Source organism: Chlorocebus sabaeus, chromosome 14 (assembly GCF_047675955.1).
Source record: "Chlorocebus sabaeus isolate Y175 chromosome 14, mChlSab1.0.hap1, whole genome shotgun sequence".
Taxonomy (NCBI): domain Eukaryota; kingdom Metazoa; phylum Chordata; class Mammalia; order Primates; family Cercopithecidae; genus Chlorocebus; species Chlorocebus sabaeus.
The window spans coordinates 71,272,358-71,290,978 of NC_132917.1; the positions used below are offsets into that span (position 1 = coordinate 71,272,358).

Consider the following 18,621-nt stretch of genomic DNA (forward strand, 5'->3'; position numbering starts at 1 on the left):
CAGGGTTATGGCTTAGCCCTGTGAGAATGATGTATCCCTCAAAATAAGAGAGGGGAAAGGGAGTTGAGATTTTGCGCAGCAGTGCATTTAGGTTGAGTGAGCAGGTTGGTTAGCGAGGACTTGGGAGTTGGGAAGACGGACAGTGCCCTCACCGGGGCTAGGTGCTGGAGTGCTGGGGGATAGAAGCGCAAAGCCAGGGCCCCTGTGTCAAGAAGTTCATAGGCTGGAAAGGAACCAGGCATAATAAGTGAAACGACTATCACCGTTCAAAGCTTACACCTTGAGCAGCTTTCCCACTGTGGAGACTAGGGAGTGTAGAGATTGTTGAGGATGGGGGACTTGCAGGGGACAGAATGGGCCGCAGCTGGACCGTGGTTCTCCAGGGAACTCAGTATGATTTGAATACAGATCTCTGCCTCCAGAGATGAGTGACTCGACACAGCCGAGGAGAAGGCTCCGAGGCGGGTTGGCGGGGCCTCGAACCTCGGAGTCTCTCCCAGCCCAGGGGTCCAAGTAAACCCAAACAGCCGCCCCGGCAGCCTGCAGAGGGGAGAGGACGGGCTCCTGGGCGCAGATCATGGGGCGGGGGGAGAGGGGCGAGAGGCAGGGAGGCCGGGGGCTCGGGGTGCACGGCACGCTCCGCACACTCCCCCTTCAGCGCGCCCTCGGACTTGGTTTCCCCGAAGACACACTCTCGTCCCCGCCTCTGATCGCCCACTCCTTCCGCCGGCACTCCTGCCTCCTTCTCACCCCTTCGCCGAGCGCACAGGGCGGCGGCCAAGTCGGCACCGGTGCGAACCCAGCCCGGGCGCCCTGGCTGGTGTGGAGCCTTGGTCACCGGAGGCTCCCGCGGAGCAGGCCCCACGGCGCCTTGTGCGCTCTCGGAGGCCGAGCTGCGCGCCCGCGTCAGCGGCGCCTGGTTCCTGGCCGGGAGCTGGGACCCGCGGAGCTAGGGACCAGCGCCCCCACAGGCTCCGGTCTGACCCCTGTCTCTCCCCGCCCGCAGCGGGCAGGGCGGATCTGGGTAGGGGCCGGAGGGGAGGGTCCGCCCAGTGGGTGTCCGGTGTCCTCCCTGCAGCCTCTCTCAGGCATTGGCCACTTCTCCGCGGAGGAGCAGCGAAGGCTACAGCTCTCTTGGCGCGGCTGCCTGGGAGCCGGGCGCTTGCTGTGTGGGTGTTCGGGCCTGGTGCTCCCGCTCCCGCCCCGACTGCGCGCCTGTGCGCCGCCGGGGCTGCCCAGCCATGCTGTGCTGCCTGCTGGTGAGGGCCAGCAATCTCCCCAGTGCGAAGAAGGACCGGCGCAGCGACCCTGTCGCAAGCCTGACTTTCCGAGGTGAGAGCCCCGTGGCCGCCGCGCCCACGCTCGGGTGCTACCCGACTCTCGGCGCTCACTGGAGGGTCTGCAGCCCCTGCTCGGGAGCTAACCCTAGTCCAGGCCACAGTTTCTCCCTTTGTCGGCAGGGACAGAAATCCCAGTCCCAACTTCTGCAGGGGGGCGTTGAGGAGAAATGAACAGAGCACAATAAATGCCACAGGGCTTTGAAAAATTGGAAAAGCGAAAGTGCCGTAGGTCAGCGGTTATCACTTTTCTAAGACTGATACCCAGAGGAAATAAAGTCCGAGCTTTTACTGGGTAGTGGGGATAAGGGTAAGTTGGAAGATGGGTGCAGAAGGTAGAGAGGAATCAGGGCCACTGAAAAACGGGGCGTGTAGATGATGTGCTTTGAAAGTTGTCTTTTTTCATTCATTCATTCATTCACTCATTCATTCACCCATCTTTATCCAACATTGGCTATATTGAATCTGCCCCATCTTAATCAGTAGGAAAAGGAACAGAATAGGATGGAAATGGCCTTGATACAAGGAATTTTGAGGAATGTCAAGGATATTTTCTCTAAATTCAAGAAGCTAAGCCCCTACATGTAGTGCTTAGAGTAGATACAGGTATCTCTGTGTGGGGCAGCAGAGAAATCACACACACACACTCCACTTCTCCACCAGGCGTCCTGAACCCCCTCCCCCAGCCCCTCCAAGACAGATTCCCACGGGAGTGGGAGTCTCAGGAGGGGAAAGGGAAGAGGAAGGATCTGTCAAAATTAAGAGATGGAACAATAGCTGTGAGTCAGGACCCCAGTTCTGCAGAGAAACATAAATAAGGAGAGGAGAGAGGATTTCCACTTAGCCAGGAGCCATACCTTGTAGCTTTGTGGAATCAATAATAAAAATAAGAATAATAAAAATCCATGTATCAAAAAAGATGGTCAAACGAAGAGGGAAGAGTGGCTGGTGTTCTCATAAGCCTCCTTTAGTGAAGGCACAAAGGGAGCTCTTTTAAGTCTGACCCGTGATTTGAATCATATCTCCAAGCACCCCCAAAATAATGATAGCTGAAAGACACGATTTGGCAAAGGGAGATCTACATGTAGCTTTTATTCTTTGCTGTGGGACAAGTTATATGTATTCCTCTTTTGAAAAGTGTGATTTGAAATGTTGAAGAAAATTTCGCTGTTTTCATTGATCGGTGACATGCCTGGGAGTTCACTATGCAAGAGCAACTTCAAGACAAAGTTCTTCATTCTCCGCTGTCCATCAGATGCTGCCTAAGGCTTTGCTGTGCAGAAATTGCGGGGTCATGATTGGCTGGAAAATAAATTCCCTAAGGACACTGAGCAGGAAACATATTGGTATATGGCTCTGGATGCTCTAACACTCTTTTGGGTCTGCTCACAGCTCTTTCCCTTGTCTTGTAACAGTCCTGTGGTGGCTACTGATGTCTCCATTCTGCAAATAAGGAAATTGAAACCCAGGGAGGTTAAATGTGTTCAGGTCAGTGGTCGCGGCAGGGAGCTACCAGCGCTTGGAGTGGGCACTGTCCTTGAGTCGGGAAGATGACCAAATCCCTTGAGGCCCCTCTTTACTATTGCCCTGGCCCAAGTACCCCGAACACGTGCAGCTGCTATCTCGCCCAGATCACTGTATTCCTTCTTTGTAATGCCTTACTATTTATTTGCACTGATGATCTCGGAAAACAGAAATACCATATAATAGAATGTAACATCTCCAGCTGTTTCAAGTCTATTTGTGTTTCAAAGCCCAGGGCAATGCCACCTTCTCCAGGAGGACACCCAGGATTCCCCTGGCTGTCATGAGTCTCTCCTCTCTGGATGACAAGCAGCAGCACCTTGCTAGGGATGCTCGCCCCCTCGCCCCCACTAGCCTGTGCTCAGCTCCATGCTTAGGGCATCAGGGTGCCTTGAGAGCAGTGACCTGTCCTATTTGTTCATTGGTTTGTCCCAGTGCTGAGCACAAGTAGGTGCTCTCTAGTGTTTGTGCCCTTTCTGGCCCAGCCTCTAGCCATCCTCCAGGTGTGCCTGGGAGCTTCACTCAGTCTGGGACATGGTCCACTCACTTGACTGTTCTTGAGGATCACTTGTAGAATGTGTGTGAGAAACAGATTCCAGAGTCCCCAGCTGAAGATGTTCTGATGCAGCAGGTCTGGAAGGTGACCTAAGAATCAGCATTTAACAAATACCCAATGCAGGTTATTTTGGAACCGCATCTTGGGAAAAATGGGTCTGAGATGTGGTGGCAGGTGAAATTACTGTGCTCCCCCTGGTGGGAGCATTCACGATGGAGTTTGGGGCTGAGTTGATGCCTAAGGAGGGAAACCATTAGTGGTAGATATTTTTGACTGATTGTGTGAATGAACTTACAAAGCATTGTAAGTTCACACTTACACACTGAACTACAATGCTTTGTAAGTTCTGAACTTACAAAGCATTGTAGGCTGGGGGGACTCAACTCTGGCTGCACGTCAACATTGTGTGTGGGAACTTTACCAAAGACCACCGCCAACCTCCGTGCCTGCCTTTTCTGAAGCCAAATCCCTTGCGGTGGGGCCCCAGGCATAGGTGTTGTCTCTGACAAATTTTCAGGTGTTTTGGATGTGCATCAGGGTTGAGTAGCACTGAGCCCAATCTTCTCATGGCACAGATGGGACAGTGGCCCGCTTGCAGAGAAGCCAGCCTGCACTGTGTGTTTGGCTCCTACAGGCAGCCTGAAATGTATGGGGCTGGGCTGGCCGCACTTTCCTTGCAGTTGTTCCCTGTCTCGGATGTAATTTCAGGACCTGCCTCCCAAAATAGACTATGAGCTCTGGGAGGCTGGACTCTGAGGGCAATTTTTTGGCTTCCCCATCTAAGGACCTCTATTAATAGTAGAGGCTACTAATGAATACTGCTCATTCTTTTGTTTTTATATTAATTAATTCATTAACTAAAAATACCATGAGTAACTTGGCCGTGGTAGATATTTTTGACTGATTGTGTGAACGAGCAGCTTAATTTCCTATAGTATTTAATCGTCTGTACTTTTCTGCCCTGCCTATTTTCCATTCTGTAATGTGATTATTTATATCCCTCTATTCATGCATTTAGTTCATTGAACAAACATTTACTGAGTACCTACTATGTGCCTGGTGCTGTTGTTCTAGGTGCTTGGATGCATGCAAGAACAAAACCAGATCCCTGCTGCTTTAAAGCTGAAACATCTTATTTCCTTGAAGGCTGGATCTGCTGTATCCCCACTTGGTGAATTTCTGCCCTGTGTCATCAGCCCGGAACCCAGAAGTCATTACTGACGCTTCCCTCTCCCTCATCCTGTCAGTCCTGTCAGGGTGTCTCCTCCTCCAGCCTCCCCCTCCCACCTCCTCTTCTCTATCTCCTGGGGGATCTCTAGATTTTGGGCAGGAGTCGGGAGATCTTATAGAACTATTTGGAGGTGGATTCCTATCCTCAGGGAACACTCTTCACTCACCTGTGTAGGGAAAGTGGGCTGAAGGCCCCAGACTCTCTGAACCTAGCTGTTTACACCTCACAAATGACTTAAAATATTGAAAACAGCGGCCGGGTGCTGTGGCTCATGCCTATAATCCCAGTACTTTGGGAGGCTGAGGTGGGCGGATCACGAGATGAGGAGATCAAGACCATCCTGGCTAAAACGGTGAAACTCTGTCTCTACTAAAAATACAAAAAAATTAGCTGGGCGTAGTGGCAGGTGCCTGTAGTCCCAGCTGCTCAGGAGGCTGAGGCAGGAGAATGGCGTGAACCCGGGAGATGGAGGTTGCAGGGTTGCAGTGAGCCAAGATTGCGCCACTGCACTCCAGCCTGGGCAACAGAGCAAGACTCCATCTCAAAAAAAAAAAAAAAAAAAAAAAAGAAGAAGAAAAGAGTTTTATGTCCTTTTTTCCTTCCCTCTCCCTCCCTCCCTCCTCCCTCCCTCCTTCCCTTCCTCCCTCCCTCCCTCCCTCCCTCCCTCCCTCCCTTCCTTCCTTCCTTCCTTCCTTCCTTCCTTCCTTCCTTCCTTCCTTCCTTCCTTCCTTCCTTCCTTCTTTCCTTCTTTTCTTTCTTTCTTCTTCTTTTTTTTTTTTGGAAATTGAATTTTGCTCTTATTACCCAGGTTGGAGTGCAATGGCGCGATCTCGGCTCACTGCAACCTCCGCCTCCCAGGCTCAAGTGATTCTCCTGCCTCAGCCTCCCAGGTAGCTGGGATCACAGGCACCTGCAACCATGCCTGGCCAATTTTTTTTTTTTTTTTTAGTAGAGATGGGGTTTCACTATGTTGCCCAGGCTGGTCTTGAACTCCTGACATCAGGCAATCCACCCGCCTTGGCCTTCCAGGGTGCTTGTATTACAGGCATGAGCTACCGCACCTGGCCTGTTTTCTTTTTAGAAACATAATATGTACTTGCTGTTAAAAATGACAAACTACAGAAAGGCATGAGGCAAAAGTAAAAAATAGCCCCAAATCATGCCACGTTGAATTAACTTGTTGACAATGTGACACGTTTCCTCCAATATTTTTTCCCTTTTAAAAAAAATTTTAGTTATGAAATTTAACATACAAGCATAGTACAGAAGATATAAATATATGATTTAATACAGTAGTTCTCAACTGGGGGCAGTTTTTTCCTCAGAGGACATTTGCCAATGTCTGGAGACATTTTGGGTTGTTGCCACAGGGGTCGGCGGCACAGAGTGTGTATTTACAGGGTAGAGGCCGGGGATGCTGCTAGACATTCCACAGTGCAAGGGGAGGTCCCCCACACCAACCACAGAGCTATTCAGCCCAAATAGTAATAATGCCATGGTGGAGAGTAAATATCTGTGTGAAGAGAATACCTGTGTGATATCACCCAGGTCAAACAGGTCAAGAAATAGCACCTGGTCAGTCCCATTTCTCCACCAGAAGTCTCCAGACTCTTTCTTTCAGCAATGTTTGCACATTTGCTGAAAAATAAACCAGGGGGCTGGGTGTGGTGGCTCACGCCTATAATCCCAGCACTTTGGGAGGCTGAGATGGGCAGATTGCTTGAGGCCAGGAGTTTGAGACCAGCCTCAACAGAGTGAAACCCCGTCTCTACTAAAAAATACAAAAATTAGATAGGCATGGTGGTGCGTGCCTGTAATCCCAGCTACTTGGGGGGGCAGAGGCACAAGAACCGCTTGAACCCAGGAGGCGGAGGCTGCAGTGAGCCAAGATCTCACCACTGCTCTCCAGCCTGGATGACAGAATGACACTCTGTCTCAAAAAAATTAATTAATTTTAAAAAGGGGCATTTTTTATGTCAGTAAGTATTCTTCTGTAAAACCTTTTAAAATGTCTGCATAATATTTTATTATATGAATGTACCATCATTAATTTACTCAACCTCCTATTGATGAATATTTAGGTTATATAAATGTTTATATTTATATCCAGTGCTTAAATTATACAGCCACTGTGAGGCACATTCTGGTGACTAAATCTTTGGCCACATATTTAATTATTTCCTTTGGATAAATACCAGAAGATAAATTGCTATGTCAGAGGTTATAGACAGATTTAATGCATTGCTGCATTTCCCAAATTGTTCTTAAAGTCTAAATTGAATAAAGATATAGACTTTGAATAAAGTCTGTATCAACTTTATTCTCCTGTCAGCCAAGTATGAGGGCTTATTTTTCTAATAATCCTGCTAACACAAAGCACTGTCCTATAAATCTTTGACATGCTCTTAAGGTACAAATACTATTTGTGATACTTCATTGTTATCACCTATTTGTATTTATTCTTACTGAATTACTTTTCATTTGCCCATGGTAGGGCATGTTTGTCTTTTTCTTCATTAGTTGCAAGTGCTCTTTATATATTGAGAATGTTACCATTTTTGTCATAGATGTTTCTAATATCTTCCCCAGTTCTGTTTTTTTTTTTAATTGGCAAGTAAAAATTATATGTAAATATCTTCCCCATTTCTAATTGGCCTTCTGAGTTTTAAGACTACTTCTCTTGAAGTGCATTTCGCCATGGCTCCTTCCCTTTTTGGCCACTTCTGTGGTTCCAGCTAGGATTTAGAAAGGTGGGGTGGAGGGTGGTTGAGGGGGAGAGGAGCAGTGCTCTGCTGGTGATAGGGGAGAAGCTGCCCAGTTCCTGGGGTGTCCAGGCCTGAGTAAACCATGGCAGCGCAGGTGTCAGAATGACCATCTACCTGTGCTTTTTGTTTGGGGGTGTCTGTACCAAGAGGTAATACAGGCCCTTCCTTCAGCCCAGGCTAGGGCCATCTTTCCTTCTTTCACTTGCCTTGGGGTTTTCTGCTGATTCTTTGAATTTCTGTCACTTTCTTGGTCTTATGAGAATTCTAATGGGGCTGTCAAGAAATGCCCTGCACAAAGTAAGCCCTCAATAAATATTTGGGGGAAAAGCAAGAGTCTGCATCCAGGCTACTGTAGGATCCAAAGCCCCCTGCAGCTTCTGAGAGTAACTCCTGTTGCCTGACTCATGGGCAGATGCAGCTATCTCTCTGTCTCTCTCACTGGGAGTCTGAGACACCGTAACTCCTCTCCTTCTCTCTGTCCCCTCTCTAGGAGGGACATCCGAGCATGGGAGACCTCTTCTGCTCCTCCTCCTTCCCATTCCCCAAGCTGATACTGGCTGGTAGACCTCAGGTCCACCATCTATGTCCACACCCTTTCTCACCTGGACTTAAAAAAAACATGGTGGTAAAATGCACATAACATGAAATGCATCATCTTAGCCATTTTTAAGTATACAGTTCTGTGGCATTAATCTTTGTGCAGTTATCACCATCTCCAGAACTTGTCATCCTCCCCAACCAAAACTCTGTATCCATGGAATACTAACTCCCTATTCCCCTCCCCCACTGTCCCTGGTAATCACAGTTCTACTTTCTCTAGGATTTATTTTTTATTTTATTTTTTATTTTTTGAGACAGAGCTTTGCTCTTGTTGCCCAGGCTGGGGTGCAATGGTGTGATCTCGGCTCACCACAACCTCTGCCTTCCGGATATGAGCGATTCTCCTCCCTCAGCCTCCCCAGTAGCTAGGATTACAGGCATGCGCCACCATGCCCAGCTAATTTTGTATTTTTAGTAGAGACAGGGTTTCTCCATGTTGGTCAGGCTGGTCTCAAACTCCTGACCTCAGGTGATCTGCCCGCATCCACCTCCCAAAGTGCTGGGATTAGAGGCGTGAGCCACCATGCCCGACCAATTTTGACTACTCTAGGTACTTCATATAAATGGAATCATACACTATTTGTCTTTTTGTAATTGGCTGAGTCACTCAGTCTAGCACCTCAGGGTTTCATAATGATTCTTACACCTGCTGCTGGTCCCCAGTTCCTCAGAGCAGTTTGGGAAGAGGGCATGGCCCCCTTTCCTCACCTCGCATAAGCTGTGAGCTTTCCTGTGTCTTAAACTTCTGCTAAATTACATGCATAAAGCCACATCTCTCAAGGCCAAAATTAGTGACCAGGAACAGGGCGGGTCGAAATCCATGATGAGGAACTATTTTCTTAACTGTTTCCTAATTATCAATGTGCCTTCCCTTTTCTTGGTGTCTGTAAATCACATGATTGTACTGAGTGAATGTTTCATTTGTTTCTGCTCCTCTTTGGGGCTGCAGCACCCATGAGTGACCCCTTCCTTCATGTTACCCAGAGGGTCCCAGAGTTGGCCCTTCTAACCAGGACTTAGTGAAATCTCATTGAGGGCTTTTATTCTCCTCATCTTCAGGGAAGGTAGGAAGTGGAAAATGATTAAAAGATATTTAGCACAGGGCTTGGCACACAGATATCGCTCACTTAAGGAAGCCTGGAGCACCAGGAAATGAGTTTCCAAGTGTGCAACTCAGGAGAGGCTGCAGATGGAATTTTCCATGTTACCCCTGTAGGTCACAGGAAGCTGATCTGTGATAGGGGAGGGGAAGTGGACACGTAGCTTGCATCTCAGGCCTCCTCAGAACCCTGTGCAGCAAACACTTTTGTTATGATCCATTGATTGCTGAGGAGCAAGGCCTGGAGGTGATGAGTCCTCCCTAAGGTCTTCCCTAAGGTGGCTGTTAGTCGAGTGACTCCAAAGCGGTGTGTCTGATTCCTGCTGGAGCCACACCAACATGGGCCACAGAGAATTCGAAGTGGCTCAGCCAGGACCCTTCCCCTACATGACGCCTCCTTTCATCCTCCCTCCGCTGACAAACAGCCACACCATGAATGAAGTCTTGGGGCGTTCCCTGGAAACAGCGCTTCTATCCTCTCCTGAGGAAGTCAACTTGCAGTCAAGGTGGAAAGAAAAGGACCCATTCGCTCAGCACCCGATTACTGGCCACCTCGCTATAGACTAGGGTTACTGTTAGTAACATGCGTGAGGCATGGTGTTTGCTGCCAGAAACTCCCAGCCCAGTTGCAGGTTCAGAGCTAGAGGAACACTGCTGTGCTGCTGTGCTGCACATGTGGTCACAGCTTGGTTAGGGAGCACCAAAGAGAGACCAGCTGCCTCTTTTGGGAGAGTCAGGGGAGTCTTACCAGAGGAGAGACAACCGTGCTGGGTGTTGAAGAGTCAGTAGGAGTTCACTAGATCCATCAGAGTGGGCACAGAGGGAAGGGCAGGGGAAGGGAACTCACATGTAATCAGCATGCTATGTGCCAGGCACCTCAACATTCCATCTTGGTAATTTTCACAACAACCTCTTGTAAGGTAGGTATTATTATGAGAAAATTGAGGCAGAAATGTTAAATGAATTTCTTAAGAGATTATTTTATTTTTTAGAGACAGGGTCTTGCTCTGTTGCCCAGGCTGGAGTGCAGTGGTATGACCACAGCTCACTGCAACCTCAAACTCCTGGGCTCAAGCAAACCTCCCACCTCAGCATCTTAAGTAGCTGGGACCACAGGCACCACATGCACCACTACATCTGGCTAATTTTTTAAGGTTTTTATAGAGATGGGGCCCCACTCTATTGCCCAGGTTAGTCTTATTTTTTTATATTTTATTTATTTTATTTATTTTATTTTTTTGAGACGGAGTCTCGCTCTGTCGCCCAGGCTGGAGTGCAGTGGCCGGATCTCAGCTCACTGCAAGCTCCGCCTCCCAGGTTTACGCCATTCTCCTGCCTCAGCCTCCCGAGTAGCTGGGACTACAGGCGCCCGCCACCTCGCCCGGCTAGTTTTTTGTCTTTTTTAGTAGAGACGGGGTTTCATGGGTTTAGCCAGGATGGTCTCGATCTCCCGACCTCGTGATCCGCCCGACTCGGCCTCCCAAAGTGCTGGGATTACAGGCTTGAGCCACCGCGCCCGGCCCCAGGTTAGTCTTGAACTCCTGGCCTCAGGCGATCCTCCCACCTCAGCCTCCCAAACTGCGGGGATTACAAGTGTGAGGACCTCACCAGTCCCTAAGAAGTTCTTAAAGTGTACATGGAACCTGGGAGGAATCCTCAAGATTCTTTGAACAGGTCAGAAAGTCAAAACTCCTTCACAACAACTGCCTTTTTCACTGTTTGGACATTTGTACTGATGGTACAACAGCAATGGCAGCTAATGCTACTGGCACCTTAACACTAATCAAGGCCTTGGCAGGCTGGGCGTGGTGGCTCATGCCTGTAATCCCATCACTTTGGGAGGCTGAGGTGGGCAGACCACCCGAGCTGAGGAATTTGAGTGCAGCCTGGCCGACATGGTGAAACCCTGTCTCTACAAAAATTAGCCAAGCTAGGTGGTGGGCACTTCTAGTCGCAGCTACTTGGGAGGCTGAGGCAGGAGAATCGCTTGAACCTGGGAGGCGGGGGTTGCAGTGAGCCGAGATCACACCACTGCACTCCAGACTGGGTGACTGGAGCGAGACTCCATCTCAAGGAAAAAAAAAAAAGGCCTTGGCACTAAATTGTGCTTCTTGTGTTTTTTAGATTGCATGCACTCACAATTAAAAATAAAAAGACAGCTTCGTTTAAGAGTGTCCTTGATGAAGCAGTAACAGGATCAGTTTGAATCCTCCTGTACAGGTGTTGGGAATGTTCTGTGTGATGGAATGGGAAGTATGTATAGAGCACCTCTGCTGCCCATCACAAAGTGATGACTGTCTCCAGGAAAAGCACTGGACTCACTGCTTGAGTGACAAACCGAACTAGCTGATTTTTTTTTTTTTCATGGAATATTGTTTTTACTTTAAAGAATGACTGACAAACTATAGTTATTTGATCTGGGCATTGGGCAGATATTTTCTTAAAAATGAAAGAGTAAGCCTGCCATTTCAAGGAAAATGGCTTGAAATACCACTTGCTGCCAATCAAAGAAATTTGAGCTTTCAAGCAGAAATTGGAGTTTAGAAAACTTTGAGAAGTAACTTCCAGCTTCCCAGTACTGAAAGTGTTACTTCCCCAAAACTGGGATTTGTTCACATGGGGAGTAACAAACGACTCTGCATGAGAATGCAGGTTTTGATCAATAGGAGTTTTATTACTTGTCACAAGCCAGAGCACCAGGACAAAGCAGTGTCTCCCTGAGGGAAAGTGACAGGAGGGTTTTATGGGGCAACGGAGAGGGGACAGGGTGCATAATGGCATGTAGAGGAGGGTTCCCAGTGGCACAGATGCAGTGAGTCAGGTGTCAGCACACAGGTCGCATGTTATGGTAATGAAGCTACAGGTCTCCTGGGGTGCAGGCTTTAGCGCGGTCATGGGGAAAGTTCACTGGGGTTCATCTATAAGTTCCTGGGGCCTGTCAGGAACGGGTTTTAGCCCACTAGGTGACCGCCTGCTACACAGAGCTTGAAGAAAACAGGCTGTAAGACAGAAAGCTGTAAAGCAGGCAGCTTGCTCAATCACCCTGCCTCCTTAGACAAGGCTGATGGTGACACTAGGAATGAGTGTAATTTTTTGTTAGGGCATTATGAAATGTGTCAACATCTGGAAGATCTACATAACTGATTGAACACAAATTTTCCAAATGACCAGTGCAGCCGTTACAGAGTCATACATGGGTGAAAGATTCAGTCAAAGTGCAAGACAGAACAATGAATTTTAACGTAGCAGAGTACAAACTGTTCATTGGTCTGGTTTCAGATTTCACATTGCAACTCACAGTTAAGAAGTTAAGAACTAATACTTGTTGAGTTTTGATGTAGTATCAAAGAAGGATATTCACAATTATCTGAAAGTTTATTATAATAGGCCTCCCTTTCCAACTACATATCTGGCTGGATTTCTTCATAGACATCAACCAAAAAGAGGATCTCAACAGTTTGAATGCTGAGGTATTAAAGAGATTTGCAAAAATCTAAAAGTGTCACTTTTCGTTTTTTGGGAAGTTACAGTTTTTTGTTATTGTTGTTATAGATGTGTCACTTATGTTAATATTTATTGGGCTTATTGTGATTTTAAAATTAACTACTAAATAATTATTTTTAATTATTTTTAAATGCTTCAGTTATAATTTCTAACGTAAAAATTCATGGATACAGGCCACCTAAGTAGAAGCTCTTTGGCATCCTCAATAATTTTTTACAGCGACATCCTGTGACCAAAAAGTCTGAACTGCTGCCTCAAAGAATCACAGGAAATAAGTGTTTTATAGTGGTCTGTGATTTCAAATTTCGTGATTTTTTCCATGATCAGTGATTCGCAGCGGGAGAGGGAGTTTGGGAGCTCACCCTCTCCCTGCCGGAGGTTTGTTGGAATCTCTGCAGTACTCACTATAGCGAGCAAATATTTACAAGATAACTCCCTTAGAATCTCCCTGAGCTCCTCCTCTCTGCCTCCCTCTCTCAGATGGTCTTTTGCTCCCTCTCACGTGTGCGCTCTCTCTCTCTATTTCTCTCTCCTCTTCTTCAAATCCTCCCTCACCCCTTGCCTGCCTGCTCGATCCCTCTCTGCTTCCCTCCTCCTCTTCTCCAGGCTCTGAACCTGGCAGGGTGAGGCCGACCCCACAGGAGGCTGCACTGCTCCAGGCTGAATGGGCACTGATGTGCTTGACTCTAAAGCTTACTGGGGCTCTTGGGAGATGTTGCCAGAGGCTCAAAGGGCTTTCGTAGTCCAGGCAGGACTCTCTGAAAGCTGAGCCATCCAGGTGGAGACCAAAGGCTTTCCACTGAGTCTTGCACAGGTCGGGTGGAATGTGGTGATCTTTAAGAGCCGACCCAAATAAAAGTTCGGTGTCAGGCTGAACCCCTAGAATTCTCTGTTGAATGCCCCATCATTTCTGTTCCTGATGCTTACCGGAAAAGTCCTGTGCTCCCCAGGGCACTGCAGAACAAAGCTTCATTAAATGCTTTCTCTTCTTCTCTGGGTCTTTCCACACTCTTTCTGTGGGTCAGTGTCTTCATGGAAGATACGTCTGCAGACCTGCTGGGCTTAGTGGGGAAACCCCTCGCTCTGACCTGTCAGTCCACACGGTGGGCCCTCAAGCGGAGAGGGCCGAAGCTCTGTCCAAACTCCTTGTTTTGTGGATCATTAAGAGAGAGAAATGCACTTGCCAGCCCAGTAAAGGACCAGGGACTGCAGCAGCTGCCTGTTTCTCCCAGCCTACGGCTCTTCTATGGAAATGACCTCCCTGCTCACAGCTGTAGAACCTGCCCTAGGAGGGGGTCTCCTTGTGCGTCTCCCTCGCCACTTTTCTTTCAAGCCTCACCTGTCCCACCTCACTGGGGACAGGCACTCGCCCCTTCATGCCCACTGCTCCAGAGGAAGGTCTTCTGCCATGCATCGTCTGGGGCCCTGTGGGTGAGCTCTCAGCCATCAAAGTGTTAGTTCTTCTCGTCCACCTCAAAACCATTCTGCATGGCCTCAGCTGGCCCTCCCAGCCACACAGAGCTTCCTTGGGACAGCTTGCCTCAGACAGACCCCTTCAAGGCCTTGGAGGGTGAAGTGGATTTTGTTTTAATGGAAGTAAAATTAACATATCATAAAATTCACCATTTTAACCATTTCAAAGTATATAATTTATGTGGTTTTAGGTTGCAATGTTGTACCATCAACATCATGATCTAATTCCAGAACATTTTTATCACCTCAAGAAGAAACCCCATACAGTTTAATCAATCACGCCCCATTTCCATCTTCCCTTTCCCTTTTCTTAGCCCCTGGAAACAACTAATCTGCTTTCTGTCTCTATGAATTTGCTTATTCTGGACATTTCTTATAGATGGAATCCTATAATTTCTGGAGGTAGATATAGTTCAAAAGAGAAATGAAATACTTTCTAGGAAGATGGTTCATTTCTAGAATTAGAAGGCTGGATGTGGTGGCTCACACTTGTAATCCCAGCACTTTGGGAGGCCAAGGTGGGAGGATCCCTTGAGGCCAGGAGTTCGAGACCTGCCTGGGCAATATAGTGAGGCCCCCATCTACACACACACACACACACACACACACACACACACACACACCAGCTGGATCTAGTGGTGTGTGCCTGTGGTCCCCGCTACTCAAGAGGCTGAGGTAAGAGGATAGCTTGATCCCAGGAGTGTGAGGCTGCAGTGAGCTATGATCTCACCATCGCACTCCAGCCTGGGTAACAGAGAGACATGCTGTCTCCTAAAAAAAAAAAAAGCTAGAATCAGAAAATTTATAATTAAAAAATTTAGGCTGGGCGTGGTGGTTCACCCCTGCAATCCCTTTGGGAGGCCAAGGTAGGTGGATCATGAGGTCAGGAGATCGAGACCATCCTGGCTAACACAGTGAAACCCCGTCTCTACTAAAAATACAAAAAATTAGCCAGGTGTGGTGGCGGGCGCCTGTTGTCCCAGCTACTCGGGAGGCTGAGGCAGGAGAATGGCGTGAACCCAGGAGGCGGAGATTGCAGTGAGCCCAGATCGCGCCACTGCACTCCAGCCTGGGCAACAGTGCCAGACTCCGTCTCAAAAAAAAAAAAAAATTATTTAAAAAGTCAGAAATAACAATAACAAACTCAATAAGGAGAGTCGACCTGGGTACTTTTTTTGAAAACATGTTTCTGAGGTCCCAGAGCTGATGGGGAAGTTGTGTGACTGGCACTGGGGATTCATTGCAGACTGGTGGGTTCGCGGGGAATCTGTTGGTTTTGTAAGATTTCCCTTGGCGACCAAGCTGAAGCACAGGTCTCAGAAGCTGAGTCTAACTCAGTGGAAGGTGCAGGGCGGGATGTGTCTCTCCACTCTTCCTTTTGTGTCTTATAGGGGTGAAGAAGAGAACCAAAGTCATCAAGAACAGTGTGAACCCTGTATGGAATGAGGTATGTGAGTTTTTCTCCTTCCTTTTCTCTCTCTCTGCTGTAGTTGTGTCTGCAGCGACAAGTTAGGGGGCTTGTGGAGGAGGTGCCTTCTCAGCAGTGTCCTTGAGGTGGGGAGGGGCTGGTGGTCCAGCCTGCCAGCGAAATCCTTCTGGTTCTAGGAACCTGGGAGGAGGGTTGGTGGCCTGGCCTACTAGGTAAATGGAGAGGAGCCAGACATTTTTTGTTTCTGTTTTCCCCCAGCTCTGGCCAGCCAAGCAAAGGGTGCTCAGGGACTCTCTTGCCTGCCTGTTTCTCTCACACAGGCTGTTCGTTTTCCTTGCTCAAAGCTCACCTTTTCCCTACAGCCCTCCCTGATGCGGCAGGTCCTCCTCTGGCTCCTGCTGGCCCCTGTCTCCTCAACCAGCTCCCTGCATACATGGCTCCCGGGTGGTCCTTTGGAAGCCCTGCTGCCTTGCATGGATGGGGTTGGATGCACAGGGGAGCCTTTGCTCTGAGGAGAGTCATGGGGGCCTAGCCAATATGGCACTAACTCGTGCTGCCCACCAGGGCCTGGCTTCTGGACAAGCCCAATAATCTTGGTCCTTGAGGATGCTTCAGGGTCACCTGGCTTTTTCCCAGCCACACTCCTGGTTTGGCTTCCTGGGGATGGGTTGAAACTGAGTTGGGAGAGGGGCCTGTGAGAGCCCTCTCTCCTCCTCTCTTCTGCTGTCTTCAGCTCTTACTGTCACCTCTGAAGTTCTGGAGCTGTGGTCTCCATCTATCCATCCATCCATCCATCCATCCATCCATCCATCCATCCATCCATCCTTCCATCCATCCATCCTTCCATCCATCCATCGATCCATCTGCCTATCCACTAAAATCATTCATGAATGTCTACTCAGTGCCCTGGGGGCATGAAGGTGAAGCAGACACAGTCTCTTCTCCTAGAAGCCCATAGGTTAAGACACCTTTTCTCTTTTTCTTCCAGGGCTTTGAATGGGACCTCAAGGGCATCCCCTTGGACCAGGGCTCTGAGCTTCATGTGGTGGTCAAAGACCATGAGACGATGGGGAGGAACAGGTAAGGTGGCCAGAGCGGGGTGCTGCATGGCTTGAAGGTGCAGGTAGGATTGTGGAGGATGCAGACTGCAGAATCCAGGCCCCAGGGAGCTGGGGTTTCAATTCACATTTACCAAGCACCTCCTCCCGTGGGACTGGCCCAGTGATAGAGGCTGGGAGAATCTGGCCGTGGCTTCAGAAACTCAGCCATGGGTACGGCTGAGTTGCCCGGCTACAGGGGAGGGAAGATGGGCTGGAATCAGGTGTCCACGCATTTGCACAGACAGTGTGTGCCCTAGGGAGCAGGAAGACTCGCTGCCTGCTGCTCCAGCCCAGAGGATCCCTGAGGTGGGTGGACGCTCTCTCCTGGCCCAGCCCAGGCCAGTGAGGGCAGAGGCCCCCTCCAGGAGGCAGACAGGCAGGCAAAGTGAAGCTGCAGCCAGCAGGGAGCTTTCCAGGAAGGCTTCATGGAAGGGGCAGGACTAGAGGTAAGATTTGTGGTTTAGAAATCAGAACAGTAATAATGGGTAGCCCGGCCTGGGTGCCTCCCTGTGTCAGGGTTTCTGCTGAGTTTTTCATGTACCTAGTGGGGGTGTTTCCTGGTGGGGGGAAGAACAGGAGCAAACTTGTGGTGGCAAAAGCCGGCTCTCCGTAGGCAGGCGATGAATCTCTTCTCTTGCCATTGAGCTCCTGGGCCTTGTAACCGGAGGCGGTGGGGTGGACAGGTTCAACCCAACCTGCAGATGGGTGGGCCTTGGACTGGGGCTGTGGGTGGACTGGGAGACACAGCACATGAAACTGCATGTGATGAGCCTTGAGCCTCAGGGTGCGAGTCCAGTTGTCCCTGCTGGGCATGAGAGGAGGCATCTGCATTAGATGCCAGCAGGAGTGGGTTCATGCTTCAAGTGTCATTTACAGAGGTCTAGGCCCGAGCGTCAGGGATGGGCTTGCTGTTTTGTGACCTGCTCACAGGGGAGCCTTTGTTTGGGAACTAGGTCAGCGGCGCCTGAGGCCTGGAAGCCTGGCTGTGTTGCCCCGGGGTGGGGCAGGAGGCGTTGGGGAGGAGGAGAATTCAGGAACCTAGGGAAGGACGATCAGGGTCTCCAGCTGCAAAACACCTGGAAAATTTGAAATGTTAAAAACTCGGAAAAAAACCTCAATTGCCGCCTTCTCTCTGTGGCTGCTGGCCATGGGTGCACGGTGAGGGGAGGGTAGGGCGCTTTCACTGGGCCCCCAAAAGTGCGGCTGCAAGGTATGGGGCCCAGGCCTGTGGGCCAGGGCATCTTGAGCCCATCTCTTCCAGCTGTTGACCTCAGCCATCTCCACCTGCACGAGGGACAGGGATTGGAATCAGTTCGGCTACCTTCCCAACACAGACACTGTGGAAGGCAAGGCAGCCGCTAACAGGCATGAATGGTGGACCCACAGACCAGGGAGGGAGCAGCCCTGGACAGTGGGCAGTCCTCGAAGGCTTCCTGGAGGAGGGTCACTCAGACTGACTTGAAGGCAGGGGTAGGCTTTGAAAAGGCGAGAAGGGGAGGGTATTCCGGTGTGTGGATGTGGCGGGCAGCCAGGCTCCGGCCTTACAGGTGCAGCCCTGTGAGAAGTGGGCGGTGGGGAAGAATTGAGACGGGGGTCTCCAATGCCAGGCTGAGGAGAATAGCAGCAAAGTCACACAACTGCCACACAGCTGAGTGTCTGGCTTCGTGCTGTCTTATATACAAGACCTTTACCCATCAGTTAGATACGACTATTGTAACTGTCACCTTTATAGATGGGGAAACTGAGCCTCTGAGAGATTGGGCAACTTTCTTGAAGGCTAGTGATGGCAGAGCTATGATTGGAGGGCAGGTTTTTGGGACGTGCTCATAATCACTGAGCCCCATGTGCCTCTCAGAGGCTCCTGGAAGCCCCAGGGTGGTGTTGGTCCCTTCTGTAGAGTTCAGTTCCCCTGACAATGCTGGCGTTGACAGAGTTTAGAGGGGCAAAGGCAGGACAGTCTGGTTACTGCAGGCCATGTAGTGGAAGCACATGTTTCATTTTCA

The 18,621-nt window shown here is 49.4% G+C and overlaps 1 protein-coding gene across 17 annotated transcripts in view; it reads left to right on the forward strand.

Moving 5' to 3' along the window:
- The window catches only part of DYSF (dysferlin), a 238,722-nt gene that overhangs the window by 11,948 nt on the left and 208,153 nt on the right, over positions 1–18,621 (forward strand). For 9 of the 17 annotated variants that reach the window (XM_073023068.1, XM_007970265.3, XM_007970270.3 and 6 more), the window contains 2 exons: positions 15,481–15,536; positions 16,507–16,598. In XM_073023068.1, coding sequence (XP_072879169.1) covers positions 15,481–15,536; positions 16,507–16,598 — 148 coding nt within the window. Of the gene's footprint in view, positions 1–1,090; positions 1,333–15,480; positions 15,537–16,506; positions 16,599–18,621 lie in introns of those variants that run through there. The other 8 variants (XM_038007086.2, XM_007970264.3, XM_007970267.3 and 5 more) reach the window with 2 other exon arrangements.